The 17,980-nt window shown below is 44.2% G+C and overlaps 1 protein-coding gene across 2 annotated transcripts in view; it reads left to right on the forward strand.

Annotated features, from left to right (window-relative positions):
• Positions 1–17,980, forward strand: part of LOC144494781 (lysine-specific demethylase 4C-like) — a 386,490-nt gene that overhangs the window by 40,598 nt on the left and 327,912 nt on the right. For both annotated transcript variants that reach the window (XM_078214103.1, XM_078214104.1), the window contains exon 2: positions 2,899–3,068. In XM_078214103.1, coding sequence (XP_078070229.1) covers positions 2,925–3,068 — 144 coding nt within the window. In that variant the 5' untranslated portion in view covers positions 2,899–2,924. The remainder of the gene's footprint in view (positions 1–2,898; positions 3,069–17,980) is intronic.

Raw genomic sequence — 17,980 nt, forward strand, 5'->3', positions numbered from 1 at the left:
ATCACCTGAATGCCATAAACTGAAACTCTAAATTAAACATTCTGTTAAGTTTGCACAAAATTGCATATCTACTGCTTTAACTAGGTACTTGTGCAGTAGACAATACAATATGCATTAACACAAATCCTTCTACCAATAGATGTTAACCAATTTAATGTAAGTTGGAAATTTGAACTAATAAGTATAACCCATGTGGCTTCTTGCTTGGTAACATGCACTTTGATTTTGTAATGGCTAGTGATTAGGTCAAATATTGGAATAGAAATAGTGATGCCAGTGGCAACTGATCAACTCTGAACTTAGTCGCGGAAGGAAACTTCCAGGAGGAGAGCGGAACTGCTTTACGGACGTTCTTGAAATATGCCCAAAGTAAAGCATCTCTGCCAACTCATGGGAGTTTCTGGCTTGTGACAGCCCAAAATGGAAAAGGTTCCTTTGGGAAGGCACCAAGCACATGAGACACTTAGTTGGGAACACATAGATTGAGTACACATAGTCAAAGAGTCAGGGAGAGTACACAAGCCTCCACACAACTCATCTACCTGACCCTGCAAAGCGCTACCTGTCCTGCATGTGGCAGAATCTGCAAATCATGCATTAAAATCTCAGAACCCATCGAACTGAAGTGGAAGCAAATCATCCTCGATCTGGAGGGACTTCCCACGAAACAGACAAGCTGTTGCTGACAGTGACCATAACGTGATGAAATTTGCCATGGACACAGGATAAATCATTATGTCTGATGTCCAGTTTTAAAAACTAAAAATCAAGGCATTATTTGAAAAGCTTGAACAGATTGAGTACACCAGTACTTAGAAGGCTGTTCATTTGAAAGTAAATTGAGTATCTAAGTATGTACTATTGCATATGCAGAAATAATATATGCCAAGGACTAGTAAGCACAAACTTTGATTTGATTTATTATTGTCACATGTATTAGTATACAGTGAAAAGTATCGTTTCTTGTGCATTATACAAAGCATACCGTTCATAGAGAAGGAGAACGAGAGAGTGCAGAACGTAGTTGGTCAAACTGAACAAATATTATCATAAATAGACTAACAAGGTAATATGCAACAAATTTTGAGGAATAACTAAGCTTTATGAAAGCTGCAGACAAGGAGCGATCATAAACCATTGGGAAAAAAACACTACATCAACTTCCTGAAAATGTGGTCGAGGAGTAAAGAGGAACGAGCAACAAGGCTAACATTTAAAAGCCAATTGCTATGGTTTAAAAATAGGGGCGAAAATAGAGAAAGTACTGGAAACTTTCAGCAGCATCTTTGAAAAGAAACAGAGTTAATGGTTGCGATTCTCCACCAAAAAAACAAAGTACTACCACCAGCAGGAAAACTGGAATGTTTCCTGCAAGTGCTGGCAGCTCTTGCCAGGTGGTATTCAACCACCTTTTGTGGGAGAAAAGAAATGTAATCACTGTTATAATGAGGACTGTTGTAATGTGGAAATGTTTAAAACACCCAGGACTCCTCACATTGGAAGGAGGTGAGGTGAATGAGAGGGAGATAAATGAAATATTAACTATAATATTTTCAAGTTATTGTTTCAAGTTAAACCCTGACTGCAAGCAAAGGGGCACTAGATGCAGTCGGGTAAATTGGAAATGCAGAATTATTGTCAGGAGGCATTTCAGGCAAAGTGATAAATTCCTAAAATTCTCTTATGGATAGGGTGGTGATGGCAGACAACCTGTTACTGTATATGGAATATATGCTATGATTGGGAGATCCATGGCTCCTATGTCATGTTCATCTTATCAGGTGAGGAATCTCCTCAATTATTTTTATTCTTTCATGGGTTGTTGGCATCACTGGCAAGGCCAGCATTTGTTGCCTATTCCTAATTGCCCTTGAACTGAGTGGCTTGCTGGGCTATTTCAGAGGGCAGTTAAGAGTCAACTACATTGTGGGTCCGAACTGGACGACAGATTTCCTTCCCTGAAATACATTAATTCATTTCATTCCTTCACCAAAGTTTTTAATCTTAGAGGGGTCAATAACCAGGGGGCATAGATTTAAGGTAAGGGGCAGGAAAATTGAGGAAAACGTTTTCACCCAGAGGATGGTGGAAATCTGGAACTCATTGCCTGAAAGGGTGGTAGAGGCAGGAAGCTGCACAGCATTTAAGCATTTAAATGAGCACTTGAAATGCCATAGCACTTATGGATCAAGTGCTGGAAAATGGGATTAGAACAGATAGGTACTTGATGGTTGGTGTAGACACGATGGGCTGAAGGGCCTCTTGCTGTGCTGTAAACTTTGTGACTCTATGACAGTGAACCAGATGGGTTTTTACAATGATCAATGATGGTTTCATGGTCACCATTACTGAGATTAGTTTTATATTCCAGATTTGTTAACTGAATTTAAATTCCACCATCTGGGATTTGAACCTTTGTCCCCAGATCATTAGTCTGGGTCTCTGTGTTACTAGTCCAGTGATATTACCACTATGTCACCATCTCCCCGCAATCACCAGAGACCTTGGGAAAATAGATTGAGGCTTGTTAAGTGTTAATAAAAGCACTGTTCAACACAATTTGTTTTTTCTTCCCCTTTTCAATGCAGTTGAAATGCTGTTGAAACAAGACAAGGTTATCGCTTTAACAGCTGTTTTCCTCCTCACTGAAGCTAGACTCGCAACTCGCTGTCCTAATGACTGTGGCATCTATTTTGCTTTTGCTACTTCAACCAAAACTGAAATGTAGTATTTCTGGTTGCCAATCTGTGTGTATCCTGCATGTATAATTTATAATATTGATCAAAATCTTGATCCAGTACTGCGGGGCAAATGACTACTAAATGCTTAATCCAGTAGAGGGGATGATCTGTGTCTATACTCTGTTAAATAGTAAAAAAAAATGTATTTTTATCTTAGGTGGAAGAATACATGTTTTTGTCATCATGGCTACAGAGGAATCAGGGTCTCTATCAAAATCTTCATGTAAAATCATGACTTTCCAACCCACAATGGAAGAGTTCAAGAATTTTTCGAAGTACGTTGCGTACATGGAGTCTCAGGGTGCACATAGAGCTGGCCTTGCAAAGGTAAGATATAAATTATCATTCGTGTAACTTGAATAGATGTTTGGTATTGGATTCAGGTTGAATAGACTATCACTCGTGTCACTATTGAAAGGGTACTGTGATAACCCCCATGATCTGCATGGGGAATCACTAATTGACCTCCGAGTTGGACTCCTTAAATACAAACTCCTTGGGGATTGGTAATTAGCCAACAAGGTGGAGCTCATATACCAAGCCCTATAGAAGGCAAGACCCTGAGTGGGTCCTTTATCCTTTCAGTCCCAGTCCATTGTGTTCACCACAGGCTTGTGGTTATTGTTCAGTTTCATTTAGTGCAATAAAAGCATGGTTCATTCACAGCTGACTCCTGGAGTTATTATAGGTACAAAACAGGAGATGACCATTTGGCTCATCATGTCTGCACTGGCTCTGTAGCCTGCAATTGGTTTCTCTTCAGGTGATTATCCATTTCCCATTAAAAGCCATGATTGAATCTGTCTCCACCACACACTTGGGCAGCGCATTCCAAATCTAACCATACGTTGCATCATTTCTTTTCCCCTCACGTTGCCATTGATTCTGTTGCCAATCATCTTAAATCTGTCTCTTCTGGCTCTCGACTCTTCCACCAATGGGAACAATTTCTGTCAAAATTTTGAAAACTTCAATCAAATCTCTGATCAAATTTCTCGAAGGAGAACAACCCCAGTTCCTTCCATCTAGCGATATAACTGAAGTCACTCATCTGTGGAGTCATTCATGTGAATTTTTACACTCTATCTAAAGCCTTCATACCTTTCCTGAAGTGTGGTGTGCAGAATTGGACGCAGTACTCTAGTTGAGAGCGAACTCGTGATTAATAAAGTGTTCGTCATTCTATTCTTTGTGTACATTTACACCAGATCTCTCTGTTCCTGTACCCCCCTTAGAATTGTACCCTCTATTTCATATTATCACTCCTTGTTCTTCTTATCAAATGTGTCATGTCACACTTCTGCATTAAATTTCATCTGCTATGTGTCTGACCATTCCATCAGCCTATCTATATACACTTTAAGTCAAACTATCTTCCTTACACTTGACAATAGTTTCAAGTTTTGAAACTTGCAAATTTTGAAATTATGCCCTTTACACCCAAGTCTGGATCATTAATATATGTAAAAAAAAAGATCCTAGTCAGGAGGATTAGCAGGGTAAATGTGTGGGATATCGGGACTAGGGCCAGGGTGGGATTGTGGTCAGTACAAACTCGATGGGCCGAATGGCTTCCTTCTGCACTGTAGAGATTCTATGATTGTATGATGATACTAACACCGAGGGAACTTCAGTTTATGCAGGAACCAGAGGCCACAACTTTGAGGTGATGGGCAAAATAAGCAACAGTAAAATGAGGAAAATTATTTTTACTCGGAGTGGTTAGGATCTGGAATGCTGTGCTTGAGAGTGGTGGAGTTAGGTTCAGCTGTAGCTATCAAAAGGTAATTGGGTAAGCATTGGAAAACAATTTACAGGGTGACAGGAAAAGGCAGAAGAGTGGGACTTAGTGAGTTATTCTTGCAGTGAGCAGGTGCAGACATGCTTGGGCTGAATGGCCTCATGTGCCTGAATTTTATAATTCTACATCCTTATCCAATCTGAAAATCAGTTGTTAAACATATTCTCTTTCCTGCCACTCAGCTATTGCTGTGCCCATGATGCCACTGTTTCTTTTGTTCCATGAACTTCAACTTGTTGTCAATATGTGACACTTTATCAAATGTCTTTTGAAATCCATGTACGTCACATCAGTTGCATAATGTTCATCAAGTTATTTGAGCACAATTTGCTTTAACAAATCCATGCTCACTTTCCTTAATTAATTCACACCTTTCCCAATGACTGGCTTTGACCCTGATTAACATCTTTAAAAACTTTCCTAAAAATCACAGTTAAACTGACTGCTCTGTAGAATCATAGAATCCCTACAGCGCAGAAGGAGGCCATTCGGCCATCGAGTCTGCACTGACCACAGGCCCCACCCAGGCCGGCCCTATTCCTGTAACCCCACATATTTACCCTGTTAATTACCCTGACACCAGGATCAATTTAGCATGGCCAATCAACCTAACCCGCACATCTTTGGACTGTGGGAGGAAACTGGAGCACCCGGAAGAAGCCCACGGAGACGCGGGGCGAATGTGCAAACTCCCCACACACAGTGACCCAAGGCTGGAATTGAACCCGCGTCCCTGGCGATGTGAGGCAGCAGTGCTAACCACTGTGCCACCATGCCGCCCACTTGTTAGGTGTTGTAGACTTGTACTTGTTAGATTTATCCTTGCACCTTTTTTTGACCAAGGGTCTAACATTTGCCACTTGCCAGTCCTCTGGTATCACCCCATATGCAAGAAGAATTCGAAGATTATGGTCTGTGCCTCCCAGATTCCTTCCTAGTGTCACTTGATTTTGGGTCCTGGTGACTTAAACTTTATATAAAGCAAACCTTTCTAATTAATCCTATCAATTTTTAGTCCATCCAATGTCGCAACTACCTCCTCATAGAATAATAGAATCCCCACAGTGCAGAAGGAGGCCATTTAGCCAATCGTGCCTACACTGACAACAATCCCACGCAAGCACTATCCCCGTAACCCCATTTATTTACCATGCTAACCCCTGACACTAAGGGTCAATTTAGCATGGCCAATCAACCTAACCTGCAGAGAAAATGCTAGAAAATCTCAGCAGGTCTGGCAGCATCTGTAAGAGAGAAAAGAGCTGAGGTTTCGAGCCCAGATGACCCTTTGTCAAAGCTTTGAGATTCCAGATTCAGATTCCAGCATCCGCAGTAATTTGCTTTCAACCTAACCTGCACATCTTTGGACTGTGGGAGGAAAACAGTGCACCTGGGGGAAACCCATGCAGGCATGGGGAGAACATGCAAACTCCACACGGTCACAGTCTATATGGGTAGAACTGAGAAATATCACTAGTATAGTACAACCCTATCACTTTGATAGGGTTGTACTATAGACCCCCAAATAGTCGGTGGGAAATTGAGGAGCAAATATGTAAGGAGATTACAGATAGCTCCAAGAAAAATAGGGTGGTAATAGTCGGAGATTTTAACTTTCCCAACATTGACTGGGACAGCCATAGTATTAGAGGGTTGGATGGAGAGAAATTTATTGAGTGCAATCAGGAGGAATTTCTCATTCAGTATGTGGATGGCCCAACTAGAGAGGGGGCACAACTTGACCTCCTCTTAAGAAATAAGGAAGGGCAGGTGACAGAAGTGTTAGTGAGGGATCGCTTTGGGACCAGTGACCATAATTCTATTAGTTTTAAGATAGCTATGCAGAATGATAGGTCTGGCCCAAAAGTTAAAATTCTAAATTGAGGCAAGGCCAATTTTGATGGTATCAGGCAGCAACTTTCAAAAGTTAATTGGGGGAGTCTGTGGGAAGGCAAAGGGACGTCTGGTAAGTGGCAGGCTTTCAAAAGTGTGTTAACCAGGGTTTAGGGTGAGCACATTCCTCTTAGAGTGAAGGGCAAGGCTGGCAGAAGTAGGGAACCCTGGTTGACTCGGGATATTGAGGCCCTGGTCAAGAAGAAGAAAGAGGCACATGGCATGTATAGGCAGCTGGGATCAAGTGAATCCCTTGAAGGGGGTGTAGGAGTAGAGTTAAGAGAGAAATCAGGAGGGCAAAAAGGGGACACGAGATTGTTTTGGCAGATAAGGCAAAGGAATCCAAAGAGTTTCTACAAATACATAAAGGACAAAAGAGTAACAAGGGAGAGAGTAGGGCCTCTTAAGGATCAACAAGGTCATCTATGTGCAGATCCACAAGAGATGGGTGAGATCCTAAATGAATATTTCTCATCAGTATTTACTGTTGAAAAAAGCATGGATGTTGGGGAACTTGGGGAAATAAATATTGATGTCTTGAGGAGTGTACATATTACAGAGAAGGAGGTGCTGGAAGTCTTAAAGCGCATCAAGGTAGATAAATCCCTGGGACCTGATGAAATGTATCCTGGGACATTGTGGGAGGCTAGGGAGGAAATTGCGGGTCCCCTAGCCGAGATACTTGAATCATCGATAGTCACGGGTGAGGTGCCTGAAGATTGGAGAGTGGCAAATGTTGTGCCTTTGTTTGAAAAGGGCTGCAAGGAAAAGCCTGGGAACTCCAGGCCAGTGAGCCTCACATCTGCGGTGGGTAAGTTATTGGAAGGTATTTTGAGAGACAGAATCTACAGGCATTTAGAGATGCAAGGACTGATTTGGGACAGTCAGCATGGCTTTGTGAGTGGAAAATCATGTCTCACAAATTTGATTGAATTTTTTGAAGGGCAACCAAGAAGGTAGATGAGGGCAGTGTAGTTGATGTTGTCCACATGGACTTTAGCAAGGCCTTTGACAAGGTACCGCATGGTAGATTGTTGCATAAGGTGACATCTCACGGGATCCAGCATGAGGTACTTAAATGGATACAGAGTTTGCTTCTTGACAGAAGCCAGAGGGTGGTTGCAGAGGGTTGTTTTTCAAACTGGAGGCCTGTGACCAGCGGTGTGCCTCCGGGATCAGTGCTGGGTCCACTGTTATTTGTCATTTTATATTAATGATTTGGATGAGAATATAGGAGGCATGGTAAGTTTGGTAAGTTTGCAGATGGCACCAAGATTGGTGGCATAGTGGACAGTGAAGAAAGTTATCTCAATTGCAACAGGATCTTGATCAATTGGGCCAGTGGGCTGACGAATGGCAGCTGGAGTTTAATTTAGATAAATGCGAGGTGATGCATTTTGGTAGATTGAACCAGGGCATGACTTACTCAGTTATTGGTAGGGCGTTGGGGAGAGTTACAGAACAAAGAGATCTCTGGGTACAGGTTAATGGCTCCTTGAAAGTGGAGTCACAGGTGGACAGAGTGGTGAAGAAGGCATTTGGCTTGCTTGGTTTCATTGGTCAGAGCGTTGAATACAGGAGTTGGGACGTCTTGTTATACTATGTACAGTTCTGGTCACCCTATTATAGAAAGGATATTATTAAACTAGAAAGAGTGCAGAAAAGATTTACTAGGATGCTACTGAGACTTGATGGTTTGAGTTATAAGGAGAGGCTGGATAGACTGGGACTTTTTTCTCTGGAGCGTAGGAGGCTGAGGGGTGATCTTATAGAGGTCTATAAAATAACGAGGGGCACTGATCAGCTAGATAGTCAATACCTTATCCCAAAGGTAGGGGAGTCCAAAACTAGAGGGCATAAGTTTAAGGGGAGAGGGGAGAAATACAAAAGTGTACAGAGGGGCAATTTTTTCTCTCACAGGGTGGAACAAGCTGCCAGAGGTGGTAGTAGAGGCAGATACAATTTTGTCTTTTAAAAATTAGATAGTTTAGATTTAGATAGTTACATGGGTAAGATGGGTATAGAGGGATATGGGCCAAATGCGGGCAATTGGGATTAGCTAAGGTGCTTAAAAAAAAAGGTGGCATGGACAAGTTGGGCCGAAGGGCCTGTTTCCATGCTGTAAACCTCTGTGACTCTATGACCTGAGGCCGGCATTAAACCCGGGTCCCAGGCAGTGAAGCAGCAGTGCTATCTACTGGGCCATCGAGCCACCTTTGATAACTTAGGTGACATCTTTTTTAGTAAACACAGAGGCGCACAATGCTCATATAGTACCTCAGCTATGCCCTTACATGGATTCCTATCTTGTTGCCTAATTGGCCCCAATCCTTCTCGTGCTGTTTTATTATTTGTGTGCCAAGAGAAGATTTTTGGATTATGTTTTCTGTTAGCCGCCAGTCTCTTCTCACATTCTCTCTTTGATTCTTTTATTTCCTTTTTCACTTTTGTTCTGAACTTTCTACGTTCAGCATAGTTCTGACTCGAATTGTCAATCTGACATCTTCCAAATGCCATACACAATCTTTTTCCCTGCTTATTCTTGCTTCTTCATCATCTACGTCTAGTGGTGCCTAGACATAGCGACACTGGCAAGCCTCTGCTTACAAGCTTCTGCTCCCCAGACCTAGAATACCTGACACTAAAATGCCACCCCTACTACCTTCCGCGGGGGTTCACCTCCATTATCCTGACGGCAGTTTACATCCCACCCCATGCGGACGTGAAGATAGCGCTGGATGAAATATACACCACTATGAATTACCTTGAGTCGAAACATTCTGAGGCCTTGTTCATTGTGGCCAGGGACTTCAATCAGGCCAAGCTCAAGAGCGTACTGCCAAGTTACCACCAACACATCTCTTGTTTTACCAGAGGCCCAAACACCCTAGACCACTGCTACACAAATGCCCTGTTTGAGAACAGAGACCACTCCATCTGACGAAGGAGCATTGCTCCGAAAGCTTATGGTATTTGCTACCAAATAAACCTGTTGGACTTTAACCTGGTGTTGTGAGACTTCTTACTGTGCTTACCCCAGTCCAACGCCGGCATCTCCACATCATGACACAAATATCAAACATGCCTACCGCTCTATCGCCCGCCCACACTTTGGCAAATCAGACCACAAGGCTGTGCTCCTGCTCCCGGCTTACAAACAGAAACTGAAGCAGGAGAATCCATCAAAGAAAGCCGTGCAATGTTGGTCTGAGGAACCGGATTATCTCCTATGGTACTGCTTGGAGTCAGTGGATTGGTCAGTATTTAAACACTCTGCGACCAGCCTGTATGAGTACGCCACTACAGTAACTGACTTCATTAGTAAGTATGTCGAAGACTGTGTGCCAAAGAAGCAAATCCGTGTGTTCCCCAACCGGAAACCATGGATGAACAGGGATATCCACTGCTTGCTGAAGTGCAGGTCTGAGACGTTCGGGTCAGGCGACCCTGACCTCTTCAAGAAATGATGTGGAGATGCCGGCGTTGGACTGGGGTAAACACAGTAAGAAGTTTAACAACACCAGGTTAAAGTCCAACAGGTTTATTTGGTAGCAAAAGCCACACAAGCTTTCGGAGCCCCAAGCCCCTTCTTCAGGTGACTGGGAATTCTGTTCACAAACAGGGCATATAAAGACACAGACTCAATTTACATGAATAATGGTTGGAATGCGAATACTTACAGCTAATCAAGTCTTTAAGATACAAACAATGTGAGTGGAGAGAGCATCATGACAGGCTAAAAAGATGTGTATTGTCTCCAGACAGGATAGCCAGTGAAACTCTTCAGGTCCAGGCAGGCTGTGGGGATTACAAATAGTGTGACGTGAACCCAATATCCCGGTTGAGGCCGTCCTCATGTGTACGGAACTTGGCTATCAGTTTCTGCTCAGCGACTCTGCGCTGTTGTGTGTCGTGAAGGCCGCCTTGGAGAACGCTTACCAGAAGATCAGAGGCCGAATGCCCGTGACTGCTGAAGTGCTCCCCCACAGGAAGAGAACAGTCTTGCCTGGTGATTGTCGAGCGGTGTTCATTCATCCGTTGTCGCAGCGTCTGCATGGTTTCCCCAATGTACCATGCCTCGAGACATCCTTTCCTGCAGCGTATCAGGTTCTCAACGTTGGCCGAGTTGCAAGAGTAGGTACCGTGTACCTGGTAGATGGTGTTCTCACGTGAGATGATGGCATCCGTGTCGATGATCCGGCACCTCTTGCAGAGGTTGCTGTGGCAGGGTTGTGTGGTGTTGTGGTCACTGTTCTCCTGAAGGCTGGGTAGTTTGCTGCGGACAATGGTCTGTTTGAGCTTGTGCGGTTGTTTGCAGGCAAGAAGTGGGGGTGTGGGGATGGCCTTGGTGAGATGTTTGTCATCATCAATGACATGTTGAAGGCTCCGGAGGAGATGCCGTAGCTTCTCCGCTCCGGGGAAGTACTGGACGACGAAGGGTACTCTGTCCACCGTGTCCCGTGTTTGTCTTCTGAGGAGGTCGGTGCGGTTTTTCGCTGTGGCGTGTTGGAACTGTTGATCGATGAGTCGAGCGCTATATCCTGTTCTTATGAGGGCATCTTTCAGCGTCTGGAGGTGTCTGTTGCGATCCTCCTCATCTGAGCAGATCCTGTGTATACGGAGGGCTTGTCCGTAGGGGATGGCTTCTTTAACGTGTTTAGGGTGGAAGCTAGAGAAATGGAGCATCGTGAGGTTATCCGTGGGCTTGCCGCATAGTGAGGTGCTGAGGTGACTGTCCTTAATGGAGATGCATGTGTCCAAGAATGCAACCGATTCCGGAGAGTAGTCCATGGTGAGTCTGATGGTGGGATGGAACTTGTTGATGTCATCATATAGTTGTTTCAGTGATTGTTCACCATGAGTCCAAAGGAAGAAAATGTCATCGATGTATCTCGTGTATAGCATCGGTTGAAGGCCCCGTGCGGTGAAGAAGTCTTGTTCGAACCTGAAGATGTTGTCATATTGAGGTGCGAATTTGGTCCCCATGGCTGTTCCGTATGTCTGGATGAAGAACTAGTTGTTGAAAGTGAAGATATTGTGGTCCAGGATGGAGCAGATGAGTTGTAAAATTCTAGGGAGTGAGGGGGAGGGGGGGACGGTTGTGAGGGGGGGAGGGGTGTGAGGGGAGAGGGGGGGAGGGGAGAGGGGTGTGAGGGGGAGGGATGCATCTGGAAACTGGCAGTTGGCGGCGCTGAGCACTGAGTGCTCAGTGCTCAGCGCTGCCAACTGCCAGTTTCCAGATGCAATTTTACATCTCATTCGCTTCATCCTGGACCACAATGTCTTCACCTTCACCAACCAGTTCTTCGTCCAGGCACACGGAACAGCCATGGGGACCAAATTTGCACCTCAATATGCCAACATCTTCACGCACAGGTTCGAACAAGACTTCTTCACTGCACGGGACCTTCAACCGACGCTATACACTAGATACATCGATGACATTTTCTTCCTTTGGACTCATGGTGAACAATCACTGAAACAACTATATGATGACATCAACAAGTTCCATCCCACCATCAGACTCACCATGGACTACTCTCCGGAATCGGTTGCATTCTTGGACACACGCATCTCCATTAAGGACGGTCACCTCAGCACCTCACTATACCGCAAGCCCACGGATAACCTCACAATGCTCCATTTCTATAGCTTCCACCCTAAACACGTTAACATAGAACATAGAACATAGAACATTACAGCGCAGAACAGGCCCTTCGGCCCACGATGTTGCACCGACCAGTTAAAGAAGCCATCCCCTACGGACAAGCCCTCCATATACACAGGATCTGCTCGGATGAGGAGGATCGCAACAGACACCTCCAGACGCTGAAAGATGCCTTCATAAGAACAGGATATAGCGCTCGACTCATCGATCAACAGTTCCAATGCGCCACAGCGAAAAACTGCCCCGACCTCCTCAGAAGACAAACACGGGACACGATGGACAGAGTACCCTTCGTCGTCCAGTACTTCCCCGGAGCAGAGAAGCTACGGCATCTCCTCCGGAGCCTTCAACATGTCATTGATGAAGACGAACATCTCGCCAAGGCCATCCCCACACTCCCACTTCTTCCCTTCAAACAACCGCACAACCTCAAACAGACCATTGTCCGCAGCAAACTACCCAGCCTTCAGGAGAACAGTGACCACAACACCACACAACCCTACCACAGCAACCTCTGCGAGACGTGCCGGATCATCGACACAGATGCCATCATCTCACGTGAGAACACCATCCACCAGGTACACGGTACATACTCTTGCAACTCGGCCAACGTTGTCTACCTGATACGCTGCAGGAAAGGATGTCCCGAGGCATGGTACATTGGGGAAACCATGCAGACGCTGCGACAACGGATGAATGAACACCACTCGACAATCACCAGGCAAGATTGTTGTCTTCCTGTTGGGGAGCACTTCAGCGGTCACGGGCATTCGGCCTCTGATCTTCGGGTAAGCGTTCTCCAAGGCAGCCTTCATAACACACGACGGCGCAGAGTCGCTGAGCAGAAACTGATAGCCAAGTTCTGCACACATGAGGACGGCCTCAACCGGGATATTGGGTTCATGTCACACTATTTGTAATCCCCACAGCCTGCCTGGACCTGCAGAGTTTCACTGGCTGTCTTGTCTGGAGACAATACACATCTTTTTAGCCTGTCTTGATGCTCTCTCCACTCACATTGTTTGTATCTTAAAGACTTGATTAGCTGTAAGTATTCGCATTCCAACCATTATTCATGTAAATTGAGTCTGTGTCTTTATATGCCCTGTTTGTGAACAGAATTCCCAGTCACCCGAAGAAGGGGCTTGGGGCTCCGAAAGCTTGTGTGACTTTTGCTACCAAATAAACCTGTTGGACTTTAACCTGGTGTTGTTAAACGTCTTAGTCTTCATGAAAGCCAGATATGATCTAAGGAGATCCATCAAAGATGCCAAAAGATAATACCGGATCAAGCCAGAGTCCCAGGCTCGCCACATAGACCCCCATCGAATTTGGCAAGGTCTGCATGACATAACAGGTTACAAGATGAAGGCATGTAAAATCGCCAGCTCCAACGCACTCCTCCCTGCTGAGATCAATGCATTCTCTGCCTGTTATGAGCAAGAGGTCAGCAAGAGCACGCCCTCCAACCCGGATTCCCTGGATGAACATGTATCTGGGGTCACCATTGCAGATGTCAGTGCAGCTTTCTTGAAGGTCAAGCCATGGAAAGCGACTGGTCCGGATGGGGTACCCAGACGAGTACTCAGATCCTGCGCGGATCAGCTGGCAGGGGTATTCGCAGACATCTTCAACCTTTACAACAATCTGAGTCCCTATCTGCTTTAAGAAGACGACCATTATCCCGGTACCTAAGAAAAGCCAAGCAGCATGGCTTAATGACTGTCGTCCGGTGGCTCTGACATCCATCATTATGAAGTGCTTCGAAAGGCTCGTCATGGCACGAAGCAATTCCAGCCTCCTGGACTGCCTCGATCCACTACAGTTTGCTTACCAGGTCCACAGCAGACGCCATCTCCCTGGCCCTGCACTCAACCTTGGAATACTTGGGTAATAAAGACACTTATGTCAGACTCCTATTTATTGACTACAACTCAGCCTTCAATACCATTATTCCTTCGAAACTCATCTCCAAACTCCGTGGCCTGGGCTCCTGCTTCTGTGACTAGATCCTGAACTCCCTAACTCACAGACCACAATCAGTAAGGATAGTCAACAACACCTCCTCCACCATCATCCTCAACACCGGTGCCCCACAAGGCTCTGTTCTCAGCCCCCTACTATACTCCTTATATACCTATGACTGTGTGGCCAAATTCTCCTCCAACTCAATTTTCAAGTTTGCTGACGACACTACTGTAGTGGGTCGGCTCTCAAACAATGACGAGACAGAGTACAGGAATGAGATAGAGAATCTGGTGAACTGGTGCGGCACCAATAATCTCTCCCTCAATGTTAACAAAATGAAGGAGATTGTCATCAATTTCAGGAAGCCTAGAGGAGAACATGCCCCTGTCTATATCAACGGGGACAAAGTAGAAATGGTCGGGAGCTTCAAGTTTTTAGATGTCCAGATCACCAACAACCTGTCCTGGTCCTCCAATGCTGACACTATAGTTAAGGAAGCACACCTCTACTTTCTCAGAAGACTAAGGAAATTTGACATGTCAGCTACAACTCTCACCAACTTTTACAGATGCACCATAGAAAGCATTCTTTCTGGTTGTATCACAGCTTGGTATGGCTCCTGCTCTGCCCAAGACCGCAAGAAACTACAAAGGGTTGTGAATGTAGCCCAATCCATCATGCAAACCAGCCTCCCATCCATTGATTCTGTCTACACTTCCCGCTGCCTCGGCAAAGCAGCCAGCATAATTAAGAACCCCACGCACCCCCGACATTCTCTCTATCACCTTCTTCCGTCGGGAAAAAGATACAAAAGTCCAAGGTCATGTACTAACCGACTCAAGAACAGCTTCTGTCCTGCTGTTGTCAGACTTACCTTGCATTAAGTTGATTTTTTTCTGCACCCTCGCTATGAGTGTAACTCTATATTCTGCACTCTCTCGTTTACTCCTCCATGATCGGTATGCTCTGTATAGCATGCAAGAAACAATACTTTTCACTGTATACTAATACATGTGACAATAAATCAAAATCGAGGAAGCTCTGGCTTTGGTTTCCCAATCATTTTCCCCCCCATGGGATTGTGCCTCGATTGTACTTGAACCATCCCCTCATTGTTCCTTTACAGTATTCTACTGGTGTCTTAAATGCAGTCAGCTAGGTCAAACAGAGGAGATATTGAATTTGAGATAATCCTAGTCTGTATGATTCACTAGGTGCCTTTATCAGTTCTCCAGTTTGTACAACATCTTGAATTTCCCCCCAAAACCATCAAAACTGTTATGCAGAAACTGATATATATTATTTTATTCAATTATAATATACTATGCCTTTATTCATTTAAAAATTAAGGTTTTTCTTGGTTAGTGCTTTGTTCTGACCTAATTTCTGATCGCTAATTTTTCTATGCTTGTTGAGGCTACAAAATCCTTTGGACATGGCAGTGTGCTATCAGAATGCTGTCACTGTCATTCCTCACTGTCACACAGGAGGCATGCAAAAATAACCTCATGTTTGATCTTGTTCCCTTTTGGAAGATTGCTGGCCTCAGCTTGGATTAGTTGACTAAGGCATTTTGAAACAAAACATAGGAAGAAAAATAGTTTAATGTTTGAGAATAAAGTTGCTTAAATTGTCAAAACGTAGAATTTTTAAAATTGATCCTAGATCGATCTAATTTGCATTATAGATTGGAAATGCTGCACATATAAAATGCAGACAATACACATGGATCAGTCAGAAAGTAGTCAAAATAAACCAGACCTATTCTATCAAATCAAATTCCTTCCTAAAAATACGTGCAGCCTCTGAATCTGCCACTAATTTCACAGTAACCCACTGTGAGGGAATGTATGATGTGGAGATGCCGGCGTTGGACTGGAGTAAACACAGTAAGAAGTCTCACAACACCAGGTTAAAGTCCAACAGGTTTATTTGGTAGCAAATACCATAAGCTTTCGGAGCACTGCTCCTTCGTCAGGTGAAGTGGAAATGTGCTCTCAAACAGTGCACAGACACAGAAATCAAGTTACAGAATACTAATTAGAATGCGAATCTCTACAACCAGCCAGGTCTTAAATGTACAGACAATGTGGGTGGAGGGAGCATTCAACACAGGTTAAAGAGATGTGTATTGTCTCCAGACAGAACAGCTAGTGAGATTCTGCAAGACCAGGGGGAAAGCTGCGGGGGTTACTGATAATGTGACATAAATCCAACATCCCGGTTTAGGCCGTCCTCATGTGTGCGGAGCAAGTTCCGCACACATGAGGACGGCCTAAACCGGGACATTGGCTGTACCTTTAAGACCTGGCTGGCTGTAGAGATTTGCATTCTAATTAGTATTCTGTAACTTGATTTCTGTGTCTGTGCACTGTTTGAGAGCACGTTTCCACTTCATCTGACGAAGGAGCAGTGCTCCGAAAGCTTATGGTATTTGCTACCAAATAAACCTGTTGGACTTTAACCTGGTGTTGTGAGACTTCTTACAGGGAATGTATGGACAGACACATTTCAAAATGGACAATACTCAGAAGTGCAAATTTGCATATGCTGAGTTTTATTGGATCATAGACCAGGAATTTGCATTCCTAGTCTTTTTACTTTGAGTGGAAAGATGAGCAGTTAATTTTATCCTGTTAATTTTAATAGTTATTTTTATTCACTCATGAGCACTTAGTGTCCACCCCGAACTGCTCTTGAACTGAGTGGCTTGTTGGGTCATTTCAAAGGGCAGTTAAGAGTCAACCACATTGCTGTGGATCTGAAGTCAAATGTAGGCCAGACAAGATAAGAACGGCAGATTTCCTTCCCTAAAGGACATTAGTGAGCTGGATAGGTTTTTATATCGACAATGGTTTCATGGTCATCGTTAGACTTTTAATTGCAGATTTTTATTGAATTCAGATTTTTGTTGAGGTGGGATTTGAACCCTGGTCCCCAGAGCTCACTGAATTACTACTCCAGTGACACTAATACTACGTTCCTACCTCCCCTCCCCTTTCCCACTCACCAAAGGTTAAAAAAGGACTTTCAGAAACTAAGGTAGTGGATTTTAACAACAACTTGTATTTATGAAACATCCCAAGGTGCTTCATGGGAACATTGTATACGTCACTGGGCCACATAAAAAGATATTAGGCCAAATTGCCAAAAGTCTTGGTCAAAGAGAGTTTATAAGAAGTGGTTTAAAGAAAGAGAGGCTGAGAGAGAGTTCCAGAGTTTGGAGCCTAGACAGCTGGTTGAATGGCCATCAGTCGTGGAGCAACTAAAATTCGGAATGTACAGGAGGCTAAAATTAGAGGCGTGCAGCTATTTCAGAGAGTTGAGTTTGGAGGAGATTCAAGTGATAAGGAGGAGCAAGGACATGAAGGGATTTGAAAACCAGGATGAAAATTTCTAAACAACAAAGTCATTGTGGTGCCAGTTATGTGTATGGTATGACTAATGTTGGCCTTGTTGGATTTCCAGAGAGAACATTGTACATATCACTGGACCACATTATTATGGTTACATTGCTCAAGCAGCAGAATTGTACACACACCACGTCATGCTAAAGGAAGATAGATTTGTGGAGCAAGAGTTTTAGTAAGTGGTCACCCCACTGGCAGGAAGCACTGGGAGCTCATGGGGCAGAAAGAAGAAAAAAGGAGCTGGGAACTCCGGTGCATCTCGATGGTTATTCACTATTGTGCTTGTGATGAGAACAAGATTGGAGATGCAAGGGAGCATAACCAAAAACAAAGCCATGGTGCTGTGAAGCAAGCTGTTACCTCAAGGGAACACAGAAAAAGAGGAGAAAAAAATGAGTCATGGCAATGGGAGACCCAACTAATTAGAGAGATAGATAACCTTTTTTGATACCTCACTGGTGCAACGATGACGACAATGGGGTAGGTCAATAAAATTTTG

This window comes from Mustelus asterias, chromosome 6, assembly GCF_964213995.1.
Source record: "Mustelus asterias chromosome 6, sMusAst1.hap1.1, whole genome shotgun sequence".
NCBI classification, from domain to species: domain Eukaryota; kingdom Metazoa; phylum Chordata; class Chondrichthyes; order Carcharhiniformes; family Triakidae; genus Mustelus; species Mustelus asterias.